The sequence below is a fragment of the Nycticebus coucang genome, chromosome 5, assembly GCF_027406575.1.
Source record: "Nycticebus coucang isolate mNycCou1 chromosome 5, mNycCou1.pri, whole genome shotgun sequence".
Lineage (NCBI taxonomy): Eukaryota > Metazoa > Chordata > Mammalia > Primates > Lorisidae > Nycticebus > Nycticebus coucang.
This window is the reverse complement of record NC_069784.1, coordinates 82,173,735-82,193,635: the sequence shown is the minus strand read 5'-3', so window position 1 is coordinate 82,193,635 and position 19,901 is coordinate 82,173,735. Positions and strand designations below refer to the sequence as shown.

The following is a 19,901-nucleotide window of genomic DNA, read 5'->3' as shown; positions in this document are numbered from 1 at the left end:
TGAGCTTTTTGAGTCCAGATGTAGTGGCCACAGTATCTAGGATATGTGCTAAATCTGTGCTTTGAGGGCTCCATCCCAGACCTCTGGAATCCACAGCTCTGGAGATGAAGCCCGAGAAACTGTATTTTTAACAGGTTCTTCACAGATGCATAGGCCTCGCAGTAAGGTCCAAGAACCACCAGTGTGGAGTCTGATGTGGCGCTTTTAGGCCAGATGTGGGAAGTAAGTGGAAGCAAGGGGTTTGCAGACTTGTCTGCCAAACCTAGTAAATCCAGAGAAGTAGGAAAGAAAATGCCCCCAAATCCTCTTAAAAGTTTCAAAAGAAGTGGCTTCAAGAGAAACCCAGCTTTCATTAAGTCAAAGAAGTAGAAAGTGCATGATAGAAAATACCTGGGCTATTTTTAATGATGTTTCTAAAATGTCCACTTGGACTCTCTTCCCTAGGTCTGAGAAGACTCAGGCTTCAGGTTGCCCTGTCATTGACGACTCAGGTTAGGTTAGTAACAGTTGTCATCCATAAATGGACAGGGCAGAGGATACTGCTTTATGTGCACACATATGCCCGGAGGGAGAGTTAATAAAATACATATTTGCATGCATTCCTTGTTTTATTGTGCTTGCTTTATTATGCTTCGCAAATATTGTGTTTTTTACAAATTGAAGGTTTGCGACAGGGAGCAAGTCTGTTGGTGCCATTTTTCTAACAGCAGGTGCTCACGTCCATGTCTCTGGGTCATATTTTGGTAATTCCCACAATATTCAAACTTTTTAATTATTGTTATGAATATCTCTGACCAGTGATCTTTGATGTTACTATTGCAGTTGTTTAGGGGTGCTGCAAACCACGCCCATTATAAGACAGTGAAGCCTGAATGAACTTCACTGATACATGTGTGTGTTCTGATCGCGCCATGGACTGGCCGGTCCTCAGTCTCTCTCCATCTCCTCAGGCCTTTCTATTCCCTGGGACCCAGCAATATTGAAATTATGTCAGTTAATAGCCCTACAATGACCACCCATTGTGAAAGGCAGATTCTCAGATCTCTTACTTTAAATCAAAAACTAAAAAGGATTAAGCTTAGTGAGGAAGGCACATCAACCGCTGAGGATGTCAGACGCTAGACTTACGACGCCAGTCGGCCCAGTTGTAGATGCAAAGGGAAAGTTCTTTGTCCTGGCCATCAGTATGTTTTCAACTGGTTTTGATTTTTTGTGTACAGTGAGGAGCTGGCCACCATAAAGAAGCAGAGCAGCTATCTATATCAACCCTCTGTAGTTTTTTGAGGTTTTAGCAGCCTGTAAGTTTAGAGACCAGATAGTTCAGGAAGTATCTGACATGTTAGTTGTGCCTAGAGAAAATTATGCCATTTGTACCAGACCCAGGCTGTGTCCCTCTCCTGGTCTGCTCAGCCCAGGGCTGGACTATTGGTTAGATGGAGATCCCTAACCATCACTCTAGCACTTAAAAAAAAACTTCTTAAAGGAAGTGAAAATGCTGCTCCAGTGAACATATGAATACTAAGAAAGTGAAACACCCTTGTTACCAACACCAAAAAAGTTAAGGTAGTTGAATAGAAAATCAAACCAGCTACAATAGTTAAGCAAAGCCTGATCCACAGCAAGATCCTACCTCTCAGTTTTTTGAAGGCTGAGAGAGGCAAGGAAGCTGCAGAAGGAAAGTCTGAAGCTAGGCTGAGGTTGGCCCGTGAAGTCTAAGGGAAGAAGACACCCCCATGCCGTGAAAGTGCAGGTGAGGTTGCAAGTACTAACGTAGAAGCAGCAACAAGTTTTCAGAAGATCCAAAGAGCTATCTGACATCACTGAGGAAGGTGGCAGCACTGAACAACAGATTTTTGATGAAGATGCAACAGCCTTCTACTGGAAAAATAGGCCATCCAGCGCTTTCATAGCTAGACAGGAGAAGTCAGTGCCTGGCTTCACAGATGCAAAGGATGGTCAGCTGTCTTGTTTGAGGCTAATCAGCTGGTGACATTACGTTGAAGCCAGTGTTCATTTACCATTCCAGAAATCCTAAGCCCCTAAGAATTACGGGAAATCTACTCTTCTGAGCTCTGTACTTGGATGACAGCACATCTGGTTATAGCAAATAGTTTGCTTAATATTTTAAGCCCATAGTTGAAACTACTACTCGGGGGTGGGGGAGATTCCTTTCAAAATATTAATACTTATCGACAATGCACTTAGATACCCATGCTCTGATAGACATATACAAGGAAATTGATGCTATTTTCATGTCAGTAACACAATTATCCACTCTACAGCCCATGAATCCAAGAGTAGTTTTGCTTTTGAGTCTTATTGTTTAAGAAATACATTTGTAAAGCTACTGCTGTCATAGATAGTGATTCTTCTTATGGCCCTGAGCAAAATGGGAACCTTCTAGAGAGGATACACCATTCTAAATACTGTTAAGAACATCTATGATTCATGGGAGGAGGTCAGAGTATCCAGGTTAACAGGAGTTTGGAAGAAGTTGATTCCAACCCTCATGGATGAGTTAGAGGAGTTCAAGACTTTAAAGGAGGAAGTAACTGTAGATATTATAGAAAGAGAAAGAGAACTAGAATTAGGAGTGGAGCCTAAAAATGTGACTGAATTGTAATAATCTGGTGATAAAATTTGAATAGATGGCTGGGTACAGTTGCTCATGTTGGTAACTTTAGCACTCTGGGAGGCCGAGGTGAGTGGATTGCTTGAGCTCACAAGTTCGAGACCAACCTGAGCAAGAGCGAGACCCCATCTCTAAAAATAGCCGGGCGGGCTCGGCACCCATAGCACAGTGATTATGGCGCCAGCCAATACACCAAGGCTGGTGGGTTTGAACCCAGCCCAGTCCAGCTAAACAACAATAATGACAACTGCAACAAAAAATAGCTGGACATTGTGGCAGGCGCCTATAGTCCCGGCTACTTGGGAGGCTGAGGCAAGAGAATCGCTTAGGCCCAAGAGTTTGAGGTTGCTATGGCACCACAGCACTCTACTGAGGGCGACATAATAAGACTCTGTCTCAAAAAAAGAATAATAATAATAAAATATAATAAAAATAGCTGGGCATTGTGGCGGGCGCCTGTAGTCCCAGCTACTTGGGAGGCTGAGACAAGAGGATCACTCGAGCTCAAGAGTGTGAGGTTACTGTGAGCTATGATATCACAGTACTCTACTGGGAGCAAGAAAGTGAAATTCTGTCTCAAAAAAAAAAAAAAAAAACCTGAATAGATGGGGAGTTGCTTCTTATGGCTGAGGAAAAGAAGTGGTTTCTTGAGATGAAAGCTGCTTCTGGTGGAGATGCTGTGAACATTGTTGAAATGACAAAGGATTTAGAATATTCCAGAAATTTAGTTGATAAAGTAGTGGCAGGGATTGACTCTAAATTTGCAAGAAGTTCTGCTGCGGGTAAAATGCTATCAAAGAGCTTCACATGCTACAAAGAAATCTTTCATGAAACGTGGAATCAATGCGGCAGTCTTAATTATCTTATGTTAAGAAATTGCCACAGCCTCCCCTGCCTTCAGCAGCCACCACCCTGATCATACAGTAGCCATCGACCTCAAGGGAAGACCCTCCACCACCAAAACAGTTATGACTTGCTGGAGAGTCAGATAACCATTAGCAAGTTTTAGTAGTGAAGTATTTTGAAATTCAAGCATATACATTGTTATTTTAGACACAACACTACCACACACTCAACAGACTTATATAAAAGTGTAACCATAACTTTTATGGGTACTGGGAAGCCCCAACATTGGTGCTGCTCAAAGTATTTGCTTTATTGCAGTGGTCTGGCACCAAACCCACAGTATCTCTAAGGTATCTCCACATGTTTATTTTAAGACTAAAGTAGGCTTCCTGGAAGAAGTTCCCTTGCCCACAGCAAAACCATCTTCACAATGCCCTTACACTTTTGAGTGGTGTTACTGTTCTAATGTTAAAAAGCCAACTTAACACGCGGATATATTTTTGCAGCTGCTGGCATATAGGGGACTTTGTGTTTTGATGGTGTTCTGAATGGATGCCTTTGTCCTGGAGCCAGATGAGAGAGTTACAAGGCAGCTTGCAGGCATTGCAAATCGTACAGGTAGTAGCAAGAAAAGCAGTATCAGGAGGATGCTGAATTGTCACGAAGGATTCGGAGAGAGCATTTTGGGAACAGGTGGGAGGTCTCAGAGTCGGTGGTGGTGGGGAGAGGTGCATCAGTCCAGCTGGCTGGGTGAAAAGCAAGGCACATGAGGATGGGGTCAGCCTGGAAAGGGTTTTGAGACTAGGTGGGAAGTTGGGGGTAGCTAGAGAGAACACCGTTTTTGAAAAGACAATTCAGTGAAGTGGCATCAGATGACATAGTTTGGGCATTTGCCCCTTTGATGCCTTTGCCTCTTTGGCTACAGCTCTGCAGCTTGAAAGCCTCGTGTTTTAGCTCATCAGCCCCTGCAATTCCTTGAAAGCTGTGCTCTAAGTCAACATTTCTCAGTAGCCACCCACCTGGGACACTTACCAGTAGATGCTGACTGGCACCGAACTTTAAATCAAACTGTATTTCTTCTGATAATTTCGAACTTTGCAGAGTATTGCCCATGATCTCCTGAACTGCCAGTTTTACATATATCTCTCAGACTTACAGGCATTGACCCGCAAGATCCTGTAATGCCCATCTCTAAATCTGCATCCCTGCCCACTGTCCCCTCCCTGCCCCCCACTGTTCTAACTCCAGGGACATTTTCTAGCAGCCCCCTGCGGCAGAACTACTACCTTTAAAAGCTTTGGCTGTAACCTGGCTCCGGGTCACACTAAGGGTAGAGGCTTGTTCCCTCCCATGTGAGTCAGCAAGCACATCTGAACTGAGCACTTTCCAGGTGTCATTTGGGGTAACGACAACATGTTTGCCCAAAGAGAAAGCTATTCTCAGCTTTTCTGTCTGGAAGAAGGAATTATCAGCTATCTGTGGCTTATTATTTATTCTATGGCTTATCATTTGAATAGCACTTCATGTTCTTTTCCCTACCCACTTTCTCTTCATCCTTTATCCAAAAAGTAGTGAATATGGAAATGTTGACTGTGAACTTGCCTGGGGTTGCCTAGATTCGTGAAGGCTTTGTTGAGCCTTAATTATTAATACAGACCAGGAGGAATAGGTTCCTGTGTTGTTCATCATCAGCTCTCCAAGCTAATATGGTTTGTTTTGCTCATATTTAACAGTTGATGGGGAGAAGGAGGGATGATGTATTGAGTGTCTTAATTAGAGAAGAGTTGAATGTAAAATTTCTTTTTTAGAAACAAGTCTCCCAGGGTGGCGCCTGTGGCTCAAAGGGGTAGGGCGCCGGCCCCATATGCCGGAGGTGGCAGGTTCAAACCCAGCCCTGGCCAGAAAAACTGCAAAAAAAGAAACGAGTCTCCCTAGGTAGAGTTGCTTAGCAGGATGGCCAGATCTGACTTTTCCAGGGCTGAGAGGGAGAACAAGGAACAGAGGACTGAATGCCTGTTGTCCTGTGTGCGGTGGGCAGGTGCTAAGAGGAGGTGTGATGGCTGCATTTGGGAACAAAGTATCAAGGCTGAGGGAAGACAGTCAACCTGCAAAGGTCACCTTGTGGCCTAGAGGGTTATGGACTAAGAATTCTAGTTCAAGGCTTTCTGTGTTCAGACCCAGGTTTATTCCACATCATCTCCATAAAAACTGAATCAGATAGCTCTTTAGAGGCACCAGGTTTTCACTGTTCCACTGTACGTCTTCAAGAAATTATTCTTCATGTTTCTTACTTAAAAACACATAAGTATTTATGAAGTCATGCAAAATCTAAGTGTTCTGTTTTCTTTTGTTCTAGATTTTCTACCCCAGCAGGGATGGTACAAAGATTCCAATGTTCATTGTACATAAAAAAGGCATAAAATTGGATGGTTCTCATCCTGCTTTCTTATATGGCTACGGTGGCTTCAACATATCCATCACACCCAACTACAGGTGAGCATGGATCTCACCTGGCATGGCACATCAGAGTGTATTTCATCTCCTCCAGATAGTGAGAAGCCAGAGACTGGCCTGCTGAACCGTGTTTCTCTGATACACTTAACTACACATGTGTATTTGTTGTCTCTGTAGAGGGGCAGGATAATATGCTAGCTACCTGAATTTCTTATCAGAATTATCGGATCATCAAAAATTACTGTCTTCAGTGGAATAGGTTGGTTGAGAACTAGATGTTGAGGCTGTGGACACCTGGCTACAGAAGATCAGTTTCACTCCAGGTCTTGAAGGAAGGAGGCGCCTTGTCTTTGTCACTTTCTGCCACCCCCACTGTCCGCAGGGGAATGACTTTTTAGCTGATGACTTTTTTTTGCCAGCACAGAGCCTTAAAATTTACTATCTTAACATTCAGTCATAAATGTTCATTGTTTCTGTAATTACTTACCAGATAACATATGTTTAGGAGGAAAAAAATCTACATTTTTATACATTTACTATTGTTCAGATGAATATCATTGCTCACTTATTTGCAAACTTGATTTTAATATTTCTAGCATAAGATGAAATTTGCTTTAAACATTTTTAATGAAAACAAGGAATTTCCCTGTTTTTAGATGCAGGTTTATTTTACTCTTTTACCAGCAAAAGTGGCTTTCAGCCAACTTATAAATAGAGCCCCACATGAAATCTGATTCACAGATCCGTCCAGGATCATTCCTATGTGGGAAGAGGTTCATGGACTGGTTGACTACCAGGACATAAGATCAGAGTAAGCTCAACCAGCTGTCCCCAAGTTGAATACAAGAAGACTGCTCCTTTGTTTTGACCACTGAGTATCATTTTAGATCATTAATTTAGATCTAATGAACTATGAAACATGGTCCTTGCCCTCAAAAGGGCTACCTTGACCAAAAGGTATGTGATTTTATTCACTTGTTAATGAGGAGCTGATGATGGCTCTTGTGTAAAATCACGACATAGAATAATATTTTCACGTTTGTGTGGCATCGTCATGTGAGTAAGTTGAAGGGAAGCTAATTAGAAGAGTGCTGTTAATGGGGGCTGTTCATTCATCCTTCATTGGAAGCACCATAGCCCACTCATGACCCCACAGATGGACTTCCCGTCTCTTTCCACAGTTGCCAGGTAATGAGATTTCCTGTGTTGTAAAACCATGTGCCATATTTATTCCTTGAGATTATTACAGCAGAGCTTCCATGGTTGACCACTTCTCTACCCTGACCACTTCCTGAAGTAGACCTAATTTTCACAGACCAGACATGTACCAAATGGAGGCATCGGTACAGTAGACCTAGCTCCTTATGTTGACCACCCCCACTATGTTGACCAGTTTGTTACAGTCCCTTAGGTGATCAGGTTACAGAGGTTCTGCCATAGTCTAAAAATTAAAGCTTTAGAGTAACCTTGGGCCCTGAAAAAATAAAAATATAAATAATAAATAAAATGCAAGCTAATACGTGAATTAACCTAATCCTTACAATAAAATGTGTCACTTGCTACTCTTTATCACTGAAAGTGGTAAAATTACAGGCTTGGGTTTCAGGTTACACTGACACTTGAGTTACACTCAGCACATTTAGGGTCACAGTGCCAAAAGGAAGGGATAAACAAAATCCAGATTTCCCAAAGAACTTAACACTTTGTCCTAGAAAGGTTGTGCTGTAGTTACTTCTGTTTATTTCTAGAAAATATTCTCCAGCCCTGAGAACTCTATTCTTGATCTTTTCCTTTCATACATCTTGTGCTATCTGATTTAACATCTAAATTTGTTTAGAAACTGGAAAACATGTTTAAAATTCATGTACTAGAACGAGTTTTCTTCCCAACTTGAACATTCAGTTTGGAGAGAACTATTGGAAAAAGTGCTCATGGGGCCATGATCAGGTGCCCCTGTATACCAAGCACAGTTCATACCTGGGTTGCCAGTGTTCTGTTTGTCAGGATAGTTGAAAGGGTAGATTCAGTCTGCCACGAGGCCCTTGGTTTTTCCTGTTTGTATTTATGCATAGTGTAGTGAAATACTTAAGTATAGAAAAATGAGGTCAAGTGTGTTGGGTCACACCTCTAATCCTAACACTTTGGAAGGTCGAGGCAGGAGAATTGCTTAAACCCAGGAGTTCCAGACCAGCCCGAGCAATAGCAAGACACTGTCTCTACAAAAAATAAATCAGCCGGGCATGCCTGTAGTCTTAGCTATTCAGGAGGATGAGGCAGGAGGATCACTTGAGCCCAGAAGTTGGGGGCTGCAGGGAGCTTTGATGATGCCACTGCACTCTAGCCTGGACAACAGAGCAAGATCATGTCTCCAAAAATAAAAATACTAAAGTATGTTCATAAAAACGTGTAAGCTTTTATTTTAATCAAGAAATATAGATAATATCGGGCTCCTATTGAGATAATGCTACTCCTAGCGTGCTCTTAGGGAATACTTTTTGAGATGGAAGGAGATAACGTGGTCCTTACTAGGCAGTTAATGGAAGTTAACTATTTTTACTGTTTCTCAGTGTTTCTAGGCTTATTTTTGTGAGACACATGGGCGGTATCCTGGCAGTGGCCAACATCCGAGGAGGTGGTGAATATGGGGAGACGTGGCATAAAGGTGAGGCATTTCCTCTACAGAAACACACGTCTGAAGTAGGCCATGCTGGTCCTTCCTGTTGAAATGAGTAGGAGTTAAGAGCAGGGAGCATTTGGGCGGACAAATGAACAATAAAGATACGCCACTCCCCCTTTAAAAACTGCTCTTCCCATATTTTATTTTCCTTCATCATCAATTTATTATAACAAAGTACATATTTTTTGGAAGCATTACTCATAGAGCATAATCAAAATTATTTTGCTTTTGTAAACAATGCCTGGGGTGCATTTTTAATTATCACTGTCAGACTGTCTTGGGGAGCTTTTGGTATTTGTCTCCTGTTAGCCTTGTTTTTACAGTTGAGCATCACTTAGGTATCTTCGAAAAGACTTTAAAGTAGGTCATTTTCCTTATTAGAAGGGAGCAGTCTTAGAGCTCTCTGTTCCAGGGTGGGCATCCTCCTGCTGGTTTTCTCTGGTCTTCCCAGCATTGCTGCTGTGACTCTGCCACAGGAGTTATTTTTCTTTTCTGATTTTCTCTGTCTCCATTCTCTGGCCTTCAGAATTATGTATTCTAGTCTATTGACTAGTACTCGACTTCACACCCCAGGTGGTCACAATATTTTTTAAATGATCATCTTTATTTTTAAGCCCTGTCTCTCCCATTTCTTCCTTTGTGAGGTGCCCCTCACCCAGTCTCCACTTGCCCTGGTCCTGTGTCCTTGGGGAGGAGGGTATGGGAGAGCACCTGCACCTCTGCCAGCTCCCTGCCTCCCCTCCCTCGTCATTTTTAACAAGGCCACCAGTGGGGGCACTGTTCAGTGGCTATAGGCAAGAGGGGGTCTTCCACAGCAGGAACGTTGGAGACTACCGTTCAGATCCATGTCTCCACGTCCAAAACATGAGGCTTAAGACTCTGATTTTCTATATCAAAGCACATCAGCAAAGATGAGGTCAGACCTGTAAAGAGATTTCCAAAGTGCCTGAAGGTGCAGAAAAGGCCAAGGCAGCCTGACCCCAGGGCATCGGTCATGCACTTCACAGTCTGACCCCAGACTGTTCAAAATGCACCCCAACAAGAGTGAGTGTTCCCAGCCTGCCTGCAATCAGAGTAGCTTTTGCCAGGTGTCATCCCTCGAGACTGTTGATTGTCACATTGTTTTTGAAATTACATAGAATTTATTGTCTAATTTTGACCTGATAATAGTTCAATTACACTCAAATCATACTGTGAAAATGTATTGAAAGATGCCTCAGGGCCAGCACCTGTGGCTAAAAGGAGTTGGGTGCCGGCCCCATATGCCAGAGGTGGCGGGTTCAAACTCAGCCCCAGCCAAAAACTGCAAAAAAAAAACAAAAAACATGCCTCATAAAAGAATAAAATTCCCACATATCATACGTTTAATTTACATCCCAAATTTGCACAAGTCGCCTTAACCCCTTGACTCACCTGATTTCCTATTCAGATTGCATGTGGCCTACACGCTCACACACAGGCACATGCCCTGACCTCTCTTAAAAGAACTGGATTCTTTGCCATAAAACCCTCTGGTCCTTGGGTACCCACCATTCTCTGATAGGGAAGAGTGACAGTCCGCTGTCTTTGTCTCATTTTATTAATTGTAGAACCAACTTACCCTACAAATCTTTGAGAGAAGGGATATTGGAGTATAACTGAGGCTAACAGGTGACTGTTTAGACTGAGTCATAAGCTTTCTCAAAACTTAAGCCAGGAGAGGACCAGAAATGGACCTTTTCCAGTGATAGCCTAGAATATAGAACATTGAAAAATCTGAATTCCATTCTGTTAATTAAGTTTAAAATTCAATGCTCTTTTAAAAATATAGTCATATACCCAAAATAAGGACACTAAGGAATCCTAGCTGTTCTAATCCACAGATAATTTCTTATTAACGTCTTAATAACATTTGTTTTGATATGAAAAAATTTCTTCAATAGCACTGCTTTATCTTTAATTGAATTTCTGTAGAAGTGGTTAATCTGGAATATCTAATTAGATCTATGTCTGCTCCTTGTTCATTTCAGAGAGAGTTATTTAAAACATCTGTTCCTTTGAGGATTTGCTTTTGGCCTTTACTTTGAGACATTCTAAGGCCCAGTAAATGTCTCTCTCTTCAAGTAATTTCTTTGGGTTAGTATATTGCAATGACTTACAGATGGTAAACCCCGAATTCTCTGGGAAACAGAGACCTCTCACACAAGAGCTGAGAAACCTGGTGTGGTGCTCTGCCACCCCACACCCAGTTCCTGCTGATAGTCTAAATTAACAAGCCAGGAAAAACCAGGGAGTTTATTTCTCTCCATCACTTGCCCATTTCAGACTTCTGCAAAGAGGCAGGGTGGGAAAGGTACATCTGCAAAGCCCTTCCATCTTCCCAAGGAGAAGCCCGGGCAGCCCTGCACCTTTGGAGCATTTCCCATTTACGTTCCAAGAGCTTTTAAAAAATATAAATCCACCATATGAATTAGCAATTGTGGTATTGATGATAGATTTCCAAAGTGCGTAACAGAATTTAAATTGAGGCATTTCTTCCAATGTAGTGTTAGCCCATTGTTTTTAAGTTGTTAATAAGTTAATCCATAGTCAAGGTATGCCTTTAACATCAGTTGAATTCCCTTTAGGTTAAACCTGTTTCTGTTTTGTTCTGTTTAATTAACTCTCTTTTACTTTGGCATTGTAGGTGGTATCTTGGCCAACAAACAAAACTGCTTTGATGACTTTCAGTGTGCTGCCGAGTATCTCGTCAAGGAAGGTTACACATCTCCCAAGAGGCTGACTATTAACGGAGGTTCAAACGGAGGCCTCTTAGTGGGTGAGAACTGGATTTTATTCATTGTACTTACCAGTTGAACCTCTTAGGTTTTCGGATACGCTGTCTGAGGCCAGCTCTGAGTTTACTTTGTGGATGGGAGCGTAGTACAAACAGACCAAAACTCATTTGGATTCGGGCATCTGATGAGCTACATAATGAGACAGCTGAACCCTCACCCTGCTGCCTCAACTCGGGTAGCATGAAAGGGTCTCTTGAGTAACTCCTAGCCATATGCCATGGTTTTTTTATTTTTTTTTTTTAATTTCGGATTAATGTAGGGGTATAAACATTCCATAGTTTGACCATAAATCAGGTCAAAGTCTGATTTGCAGGTGTGTCCTCTGCCCAGGTAGTGTGCCACATACCGATGCTCTGTACCTTTTGGGTGGGGATTTACCCAACCCCTTCCCCTCTCCTCCTGCTTGAATTTCATTGAGTTTGTCTCTCAAGTGAGCATGTAGTCATGCCAGCTTGACGTTGGAGGTCACTTCCTCCCTGAGTGCTATACATGAGTTACACACCTTACACCCACTCTCGTAGCACCTGACCTTTCTCAGCAACCGTGGTCAGCACACTCTATTGTAATTGCTTGTTCACTGCTTTATCTTTCCCCCTAAATTTAGTTTTATTCACTGATACATCTCCAAGCCTAATGCCAGGCACATGGCAAATATTCAATATTCACTGAATAATCCAAAAATAAGCATTGAAAAACAGGACAAGAAGATGTGCTGGTATTGGCTGGAGCTGTTGTTTCAGGCTCTGTTCTGCCTTGGGTGGGTTCTGAGATCCTGAACAACCTGCCTCATTGTTGTAAAAGCAAGTGGGGCTGGGAGGAGGGGACACAGGTTTTCCAGAAAGTCCTTGAACTTATCAAGTCACACTGCCCCATTGAGATTCACTTTGCAGAGAAAAGTGGTGTTACTGATGAGAATTCTACCCCTCGCCTTGGGCCATTGTGCTCTCAGGATAAAGGCAAGCAGGTTCTAGAAGCACTTCAGTGTTGCTTTGTAGATGTTTAATGACAGAATGCCTCCCTTTTCTTTCTACCTTGGTTATTAGCTGCTTGTGCAAATCAGCGTCCTGACCTCTTTGGTTGTGTCATTGCCCAAGTTGGAGTAATGGACATGTTAAAGTTCCACAAGTATACCATCGGTCATGCCTGGACCACCGATTATGGGTGCTCGGACAACAAAGAACACTTTGAATGGCTTATCAAGTAAGGATTTCATTTATACTGACATGCGCATGTTAATGATTTGATACTATAATACTGAATACAGTCATTCAGAGGATTAGTGTTTCATGCTCTGTCTCCTTTGGTGTCTTGTATTTGTATATAATGTATGGTAAAACTAGTCTTTTTTCCCTGAATTTCCTAACAAGGGCCCAGATAGCCAACACCTTGATTTTGGCCTTGAGAGACCTAGAGCATAGAACTCAGCCAAGCCAGACTCCTGATATATAGGAAGCTAGTAGATAAGAAATCTGTGTTGTTTTAATTTGCTAAATTTGTAGTGATTTGTTACTGCAGCAATCAAAAACCAATACAGAAGGCATTTTTATACCTTATCAATATATGAGATTGCCTTTTCTAAATCAAGAAGTAAGGAAAATTTTAAAAAATATATGCAGGTACAATTAAACTTAGTTTTTGCTCTCAGTATAATTGCATATGGTTGAAACCACAAGTTTCATTATTGAAATAGCCCAGTGGCCCTCATTCGCATCCCTCAGCCACTTTGATGATGACAGTGAGTAAGTGGCAAGCATTGTGGATTATTTATGAGCAGTGTGTAGGAAACGCCCTTGGACCAGCACAAGAAGCCTATTTCCACTGTTCCTGTCTTCCCAGTATACTACTGATTTTGTTAAAAACAGCTAATTTCTCAATGCAGGTTTTTTCTTTCACTTTATTCTTTCTATGGCTAGCTAGCTCTCTACTTTGAAATGCAATTAAAATGATTTTTTTTGAGACAGTCTCACTATGTCACCCTCTGTAGAGAGCTCTGCTGTTACAGCTCACAGTAACCTTACACTCTTGGGCTTAAGCAGTTCTCTTGCCTCAGCCTCCCGAGTAGCTGAGACTACAGGTGTCCACCACAATGCCCAGCTATTTTTTTGTTGCAGTTGTTGTTGTTTAGCAGGCCCAGGATGGGCTTGAACCCGCTGGCCTCGGTGTATGTGGCTGGCACCCTACCCACTGAGCTATGGGCACCCTACTCCTTTGAGCCACAGGTGCTGCCCAAAATGAATTTTTTAATTGAATAGTTTCAAACTACTAAATTCTGTTCTCTAAGGGGGGGGAAATTCACTCTGAAAGCTGTTACTTTTAAATGCTCAGATAGCCTCATTGGCACGGAGTGGTAAAAGCTACATGTTTGAAGAAGCTATAGTTCAAATTAACTTAAAGAACTCATGTGCCTGGGGAAACAAGTCCTATTTAAACTCTTTTAAAAATAGTTAGTTGTATATCGAGGACAACAAAATATCAGACAAAAACTTTATTTCCATGATCAATATGAAAGCAGAAAAAAAAGGTTCTAAGTATTTTTTTCTCTAATATTCCTCCATCAGTTTTCGAATCTTGCTTTCACAGGGCAATGTTCTTTTTACCCGCTGCTAGTAAAATGAGCGTGGAACTCGGGCCACTTGTTACCCAGAAAGGGCCTTCCAGGGAGCTCCCCAGCCTGGCCCCTGCCCCAAGTATGCCCCATGGAACACCATTCAGGGGGGTCCAACCTGTAGCCTGCCGGTGACATGTAGATTAAGTGAGGATTTTTTGTTTTATCTGTGGTGGCAGCTATCGTGAAAAGTATGCACGGACCTTTTTTTCATTCTGCTCATGAGCTTATTCATTAATGTTTCTGTGTTTATTGGGTGGCTCAAGACAGCTCTTCACCGCCTTCCAGTGCGGTGCAGAGAAGCCAAAAGGTTGGACAATCTTGAAAGGTGCTGCTCCCCAACAGCTAGAATCCTACGTTTAGGAATGGCTGGGATAAATAAAGCCTGGCAGATTTTTTTTTTTTTTTTTTTACAGAATTCAGAATCTTCAATGTACAAATGTTGCATGCAAATCTCCAGGGGTGGAGGGGAGGAGTATTATTAGTAGACAGGATCTTCCAAACCTGTTTCTCCATAGAATTATCCCCTATGTGGAGAACTGGGGTTGCACAAAAACCACTCTGAAATGAGATCAGAACCCAGGTCCATTTTTATTCTCCATCTTTAGCTATTGGGAAACCAAGCTCCAGAATATTTTAATCTTGACTTAGTTAACAGAATTTTTACCATTTTCACTATTTACCTTTCAAAATGAAACTCTGCTAAAACAGTTGATGATTATATTCACTAAGATTAAACACTTTGAAAAACGTGACATTGGAAAAATGTAAAGAAAAAATAAACCATATATTTCTCAAATTTAGCTATGATAAATCACTGTTTCGTTCAACATTTATTCCTAAAACCATTTTTGTTAACTCACCCTAGAAACATGCCTTGTACTTTAGAAAGTGCCTCCTCCACTAACTTGCTCGCCACTGGCCAAAGGCAGTTTCTTTGTGCCAGACTCCCAGCTGTGGGAAGGAGCAGCAGCTCCTCCCATGTTCCTCGGTTTACAGACAAGAAATTAGGCCCAGACTGGACATGCGCTCTTCCTGAGATTGCAAAACTGAGCCTGAAATAAAGGCTTTGTACATGTCAAAAGGGCAGAAAGCTGCTATACACTGCAGATTTCAGCTTCTTCAACAAAAGGCTGGCACTTAATTACATCCACGCTGAGTGGTTTTAAAAAACACTCAGTAGTCCACTATGTAGCAATGAAAAAGTCTAGAGACTATGAAAGTATCCAACCCAAGACAGTAAGTGTGCATGGAGTTTGGGTGGTTTCAACAGTCCTGTGAGTTTCTTTCTTACACAACCTTCCAAAGTCAGAGCCAAATAAGTGACATGGCCTACCAGTTCCTAGGAGCCCTGGTCAGTCATGCCCAAGTGGCGATGCCAGCGTAATCTGGGGTGGTCACGCACATACTAGGTAGCTGCAGTCCTCGCTGCTGGCTGGGTTAGTAAACTCCATAGGTCCCTGGGCCACACAAGTTCACCTCAGTCATCCTACGGGACAACTCAGCTTTTGCTCTCCACTCATGAAAGCACCTTTGCCTTGCAGATACTCCCCACTGCACAACGTGAAGTTACCGGAGGCTGACGACATCCAGTACCCGTCCATGCTGCTCCTCACTGCCGACCATGACGACCGTGTGGTTCCTCTTCACTCCCTCAAGTTCATCGCCACTCTTCAGTACATTGTGGGCCGCAGCAGGAAGCAAAGCAACCCCCTGCTCATCCACGTGGACACCAAGGCTGGCCACGGGGCAGGGAAGCCCACCGCCAAGGTGATAGAAGAGGTCTCGGACATGTTCGCATTCATAGCACGGTGCCTGAACATAGACTGGATCCCGTAAGCAGAGTCTCCTGCTCCCTTCTGATACTACAGACAACCTCAAGGGCTTCTCACTCCATTCACAGAGAAACCACCACATGGGTGTGATGCTTCCCCACAGGAACGCTGTTCCTGCAGACTCTAGTTGATCAGAACTGCCATGGGAATTTTACCTTTTTTAGGCTTCTCCTTTTTAGCAAGCCCTTGCTGTTTCTTTTTCCACCCTTTCCAGACACATTTTTTTTTTTAAGGCATGTTTGGATAAATAGCTCAATGGCAGCAAACATGTTGTGAATATTAGATTACAGAATTAAGAGACGAACTCGGGCAACCTTCATATATAGCACCTCGATGAAATCTGCTTCTATAACCATAACCTATATATCTTTAAGTAAATGTGGGAAATGTTCTCATGAAGAAGACTTCTTTGCAACAATAATAAATGTTATTTAAGAATGGGAGGCTTTATTTCTGGTTTCTTTGTGTTGAGGGGCAACTCCAAAAGCACAGTTTTCTCTAGGAATAAAGCATTCCACATTTCTGTAACAAGTTAGTTTCCAAACTGTTAAATCGTAGAATGTTGGCACTGAGAAGAAGTCAGGTTCATCCATCCCGCTGCCTCATTCAGGAGTGAGGAAGCTCTCAGAGGAAACTCACCGTCTTCAGTATTAACCACTCTGTCCGGTGATGACCTAATCTGAAGCCCTTTTGTTTTGGATGCCTATTATAATTCAGTGAATTGGAAAATTCAGATTGTTTGCCTCTTTGTGTATTGGTTTTGGTTACCTGAAAATCAGAGTTCTTTGGATATAAAGCTAAGAGACCACGTAAGTAAATTATCCACACAGATGCATTTATCCAACCTTATCTTATAGTCAGAAATTTCAGCATTTCCCAAGCTTTTTCTCCCCATTGACCACTTATAAATAAGCATACTTAAAAAAAACACTCACACAGTTTTGGTTTGTCCCTCCTACCCCCAGAAATCTTTAAGAAAAAGAACACTCCTCAAACTTTTATTCATAAAAATGTTTTTCAAGGCAGTTTTAACATACTGTAAAACAGTGTTCCTTTGTGGATCAGTTTGGGAAATGCTGATCTAATTTACCTTTTTTTTAAGTTTTTTATTTTATCAGATGTGAGAAAATAATTACCTATTTTGTTTGAAATATCTTAACTTTGCATAAAATAGCTTAAAAGATTACATCATGGCTCGGCGAGGTCTGAGAGGCCAAGGCAGGAGGATTGCTTGAGGCCAGGAGTTCAAGACCAGCCTGAGCAAGAGTAAGACCTCATCTCTACAAAAAAATAGAAAAATTAACTGGGCATAGTGATGAGTGCCTATAGTCCCAGCTACTTGGGAGGCTAAGGCAGGTGGATTGCTTAAACCCAGGAGTTTGATGTTGCTGTGAGCTATAATGACATCACTCTAGCCCAGGTAACAAGTGTGCCTCTGTCTCAAAAAAAAAATATATATATATACACACACACACACATATATATATAACTTCGTTATTCCCATAACTTACACTTTTCCAGGTAAGTCTTAACTTTCCAGAACACATAATGTGTGTGTTTTTCTTTAAGAGCTCACTCTCTGCTTTTTTTTTTTGCAGTTTTTGGCTGGGGCTGGGTTTGAACCCGCCACCTCTGGCTTATGGGGCCAGTGCCCTACTCCTTTGATCTACAGGCCCCGCCCTCACTCTCTACTTTTAAAGTTGTAGTCAATAATTAGACTCACTTATCTATCAAGCAGCTACTACATACCAAACATGAATGAAAGGTGGCTATGTGCTTTGGTTTTTCTATGCTAGATTTATTGCTTTCTATTACTGTTTAAGTACTGTACATAATGCAGCTGTCATGAAACACGATTCACTATAAACTCCCTGGAGACAAATGTATGCTAGCTAGCGATGCACACTGGGAATGTCGCCATCACCATCTACTCGGGGAGATGCTAATACCAGCTAACTGTCATGTGACTTGTGTCAATGGGGCAGGAAAATAATCAAATACATTCGCACAATTCAGCTAAGGGCAGCCTCTCTCCTGGACCAGCCCAGGTCATAGGACATACAGACAGCACTTGTACCCACTCAGCTGGAGCATTGTTAAGATTGCACGGTATCCAACCATGCTTCACCAGGGCAGACCACAGCAGGAAGTAGCGTACAGCTTCGGAAATCATTCAGGCCTGGGTTCAAATCACAACTCTCAGTTACAGGTGATGAAGAGGAATAAATGAAGTAATACATTTACAAGCACCTAGCATGTAATTGGCCTCCAATTAAGAGTTCTCCTTTCTAAGCTAATTTTTATGTTTAGATTATAGCAAAACAACTGATCTCACAAAATAGAGGTATTTCTTTTAAGACTTTAAACGTTAGAACTAAAACTTGAGATGGAGCTCCCTCCCAGAAGTCTCAGGGGGTCTTCACTATTCAATGCCACCTTTGTGTCCTGTGTTGGTCTTTCTTAAATTATTTTTATTGATGCATAATAGTTTCAGGATACATGCAATACTTTAACATATATTCTAAAGATCAATACTTAAATAGCTACCTTTATTCTAGATACATTCAAATTATTCTCTTGTAGGTCTTATTTCTCTTACCAAACTGTCTATTTGCACCCACTAATCAGCTTCTTGCCATCCCCCAGTCTTCCCTACCCTTCCTGACCTCGTCCACCAATCTGTTACCTTCATGAGATCTGCTTTTTTAGCTCCCACAGATGTGTGGGAACATGGGGCATTTGTCTTTCTGTGTTTGGCTTATTTCAGTTAACATAATGACCCCCAGTTCTATCCAAGTCACTACAAAAGACAGGGTTTCACTTTTTATGGCTGAATTATATGCCATTGTGTAGATACCACTTTATCCATTCATCTTTTGATGGGTGTTTTGGTTGATCCCATATTTTGGCTGATATAAACAGTGCTACGATAAATATGGGAATTCAGATATCTTTTCAATACATTGAATTCCTCTAATTTAGGTATATACTTACTAACAGAATCCTATGGTAGTTCTGCTTTCAGTTTTTTGAGGAATGTGTTGTTTTGGAATAAAAGTTGTACCGGTTGCAGATGGCTCCCGCCTCGTCACAAGGCCTTGCTGAACGCATCACTGAACCTTTGCTGCCTTAGTAAAGTCACATTTACAATAATATGTACACACCAGGAATATTGTAAAACCTTTCAAATTAATCCCATCTGTTGATACTCTCACTAAAGCTTAAGCAGCTGCACACAAGTGGTGCTCCAGTCTCTTGTTTATCAGATGCTTTGACCAGCTTCCAGGAGTTCCCCAGGACAAACAACATAGTTACTACCCTGGAAGGAGCTGTGAAGACTGAAAGACAGGTGAAGGATGGGCTGGAGAGCTATGGGGTTGGGGGCTGGAATGAGGCACAAGTGTCAAGGGTGGTCAGGCCAGTGGGATGGATACTGAGGCAGGTACATCTATCCACTCATAGAGAGGCCTGCCCCCATCAGGTTGACACTCTGGGCCTGGGACAGACGATAAATCTTGCTGAATGTTTGCCCCATGCCACCCTGTCTAAGCATTCTGGACCAACCTCAGACCTCACACAGCCTTATACAGCATGTACTATCCTTTCCTTGTCTGGCAAGGGCTCAAGGTTCCCAGGGGTAAGTGGGCGTGCAGGGTGGTAAACCTGGCAGCTGGGTCCTAGAGACCATCCTCTTCCTGCTATGGTCTGAATGTTTGTGTCGCCCAAAATTTACATGTTCAAATCCTAAACTCCAAAATGATGGGGCTAGAAGGTAGGAGGTGATTATGTCATGACCACAGAACCCTCATCAATGGGATTAGTGCCCTGATAAAAGAAGGCAGAGACCTTACATAATAAGAGGACACAGGGGAAGCAACGCACACCAGACACCAGATCTGCCAGCGCCTTGATCTTAGACTTCACAGCCTCCAACACTGTGAAATAAATTTCCATTGTGTACGAGCTATGAAGTTTGTGTTCCCTTGTTAAAGTGGCCAAAAAGGACCAAGATGCCTGTCTTTTGTCTTTTTTCTTT

At 42.2% G+C, this 19,901-nt stretch overlaps 1 protein-coding gene across 1 annotated transcript in view; it reads left to right on the top strand.

The window, feature by feature from the left end:
* The window catches only part of PREP (prolyl endopeptidase), a 137,267-nt gene extending 120,959 nt beyond the window's left edge, over nucleotides 1-16,308 (top strand). Inside the window, exons 11-15 of the mRNA XM_053591970.1 lie at nucleotides 5,835-5,971; nucleotides 8,500-8,594; nucleotides 11,275-11,406; nucleotides 12,469-12,625; nucleotides 15,575-16,308. Coding sequence (XP_053447945.1) covers nucleotides 5,835-5,971; nucleotides 8,500-8,594; nucleotides 11,275-11,406; nucleotides 12,469-12,625; nucleotides 15,575-15,869 — 816 coding nt within the window. The 3' untranslated portion in view covers nucleotides 15,870-16,308. The remainder of the gene's footprint in view (nucleotides 1-5,834; nucleotides 5,972-8,499; nucleotides 8,595-11,274; nucleotides 11,407-12,468; nucleotides 12,626-15,574) is intronic.
* The last annotated feature ends 3,593 nt before the right edge of the window (nucleotides 16,309-19,901 follow it).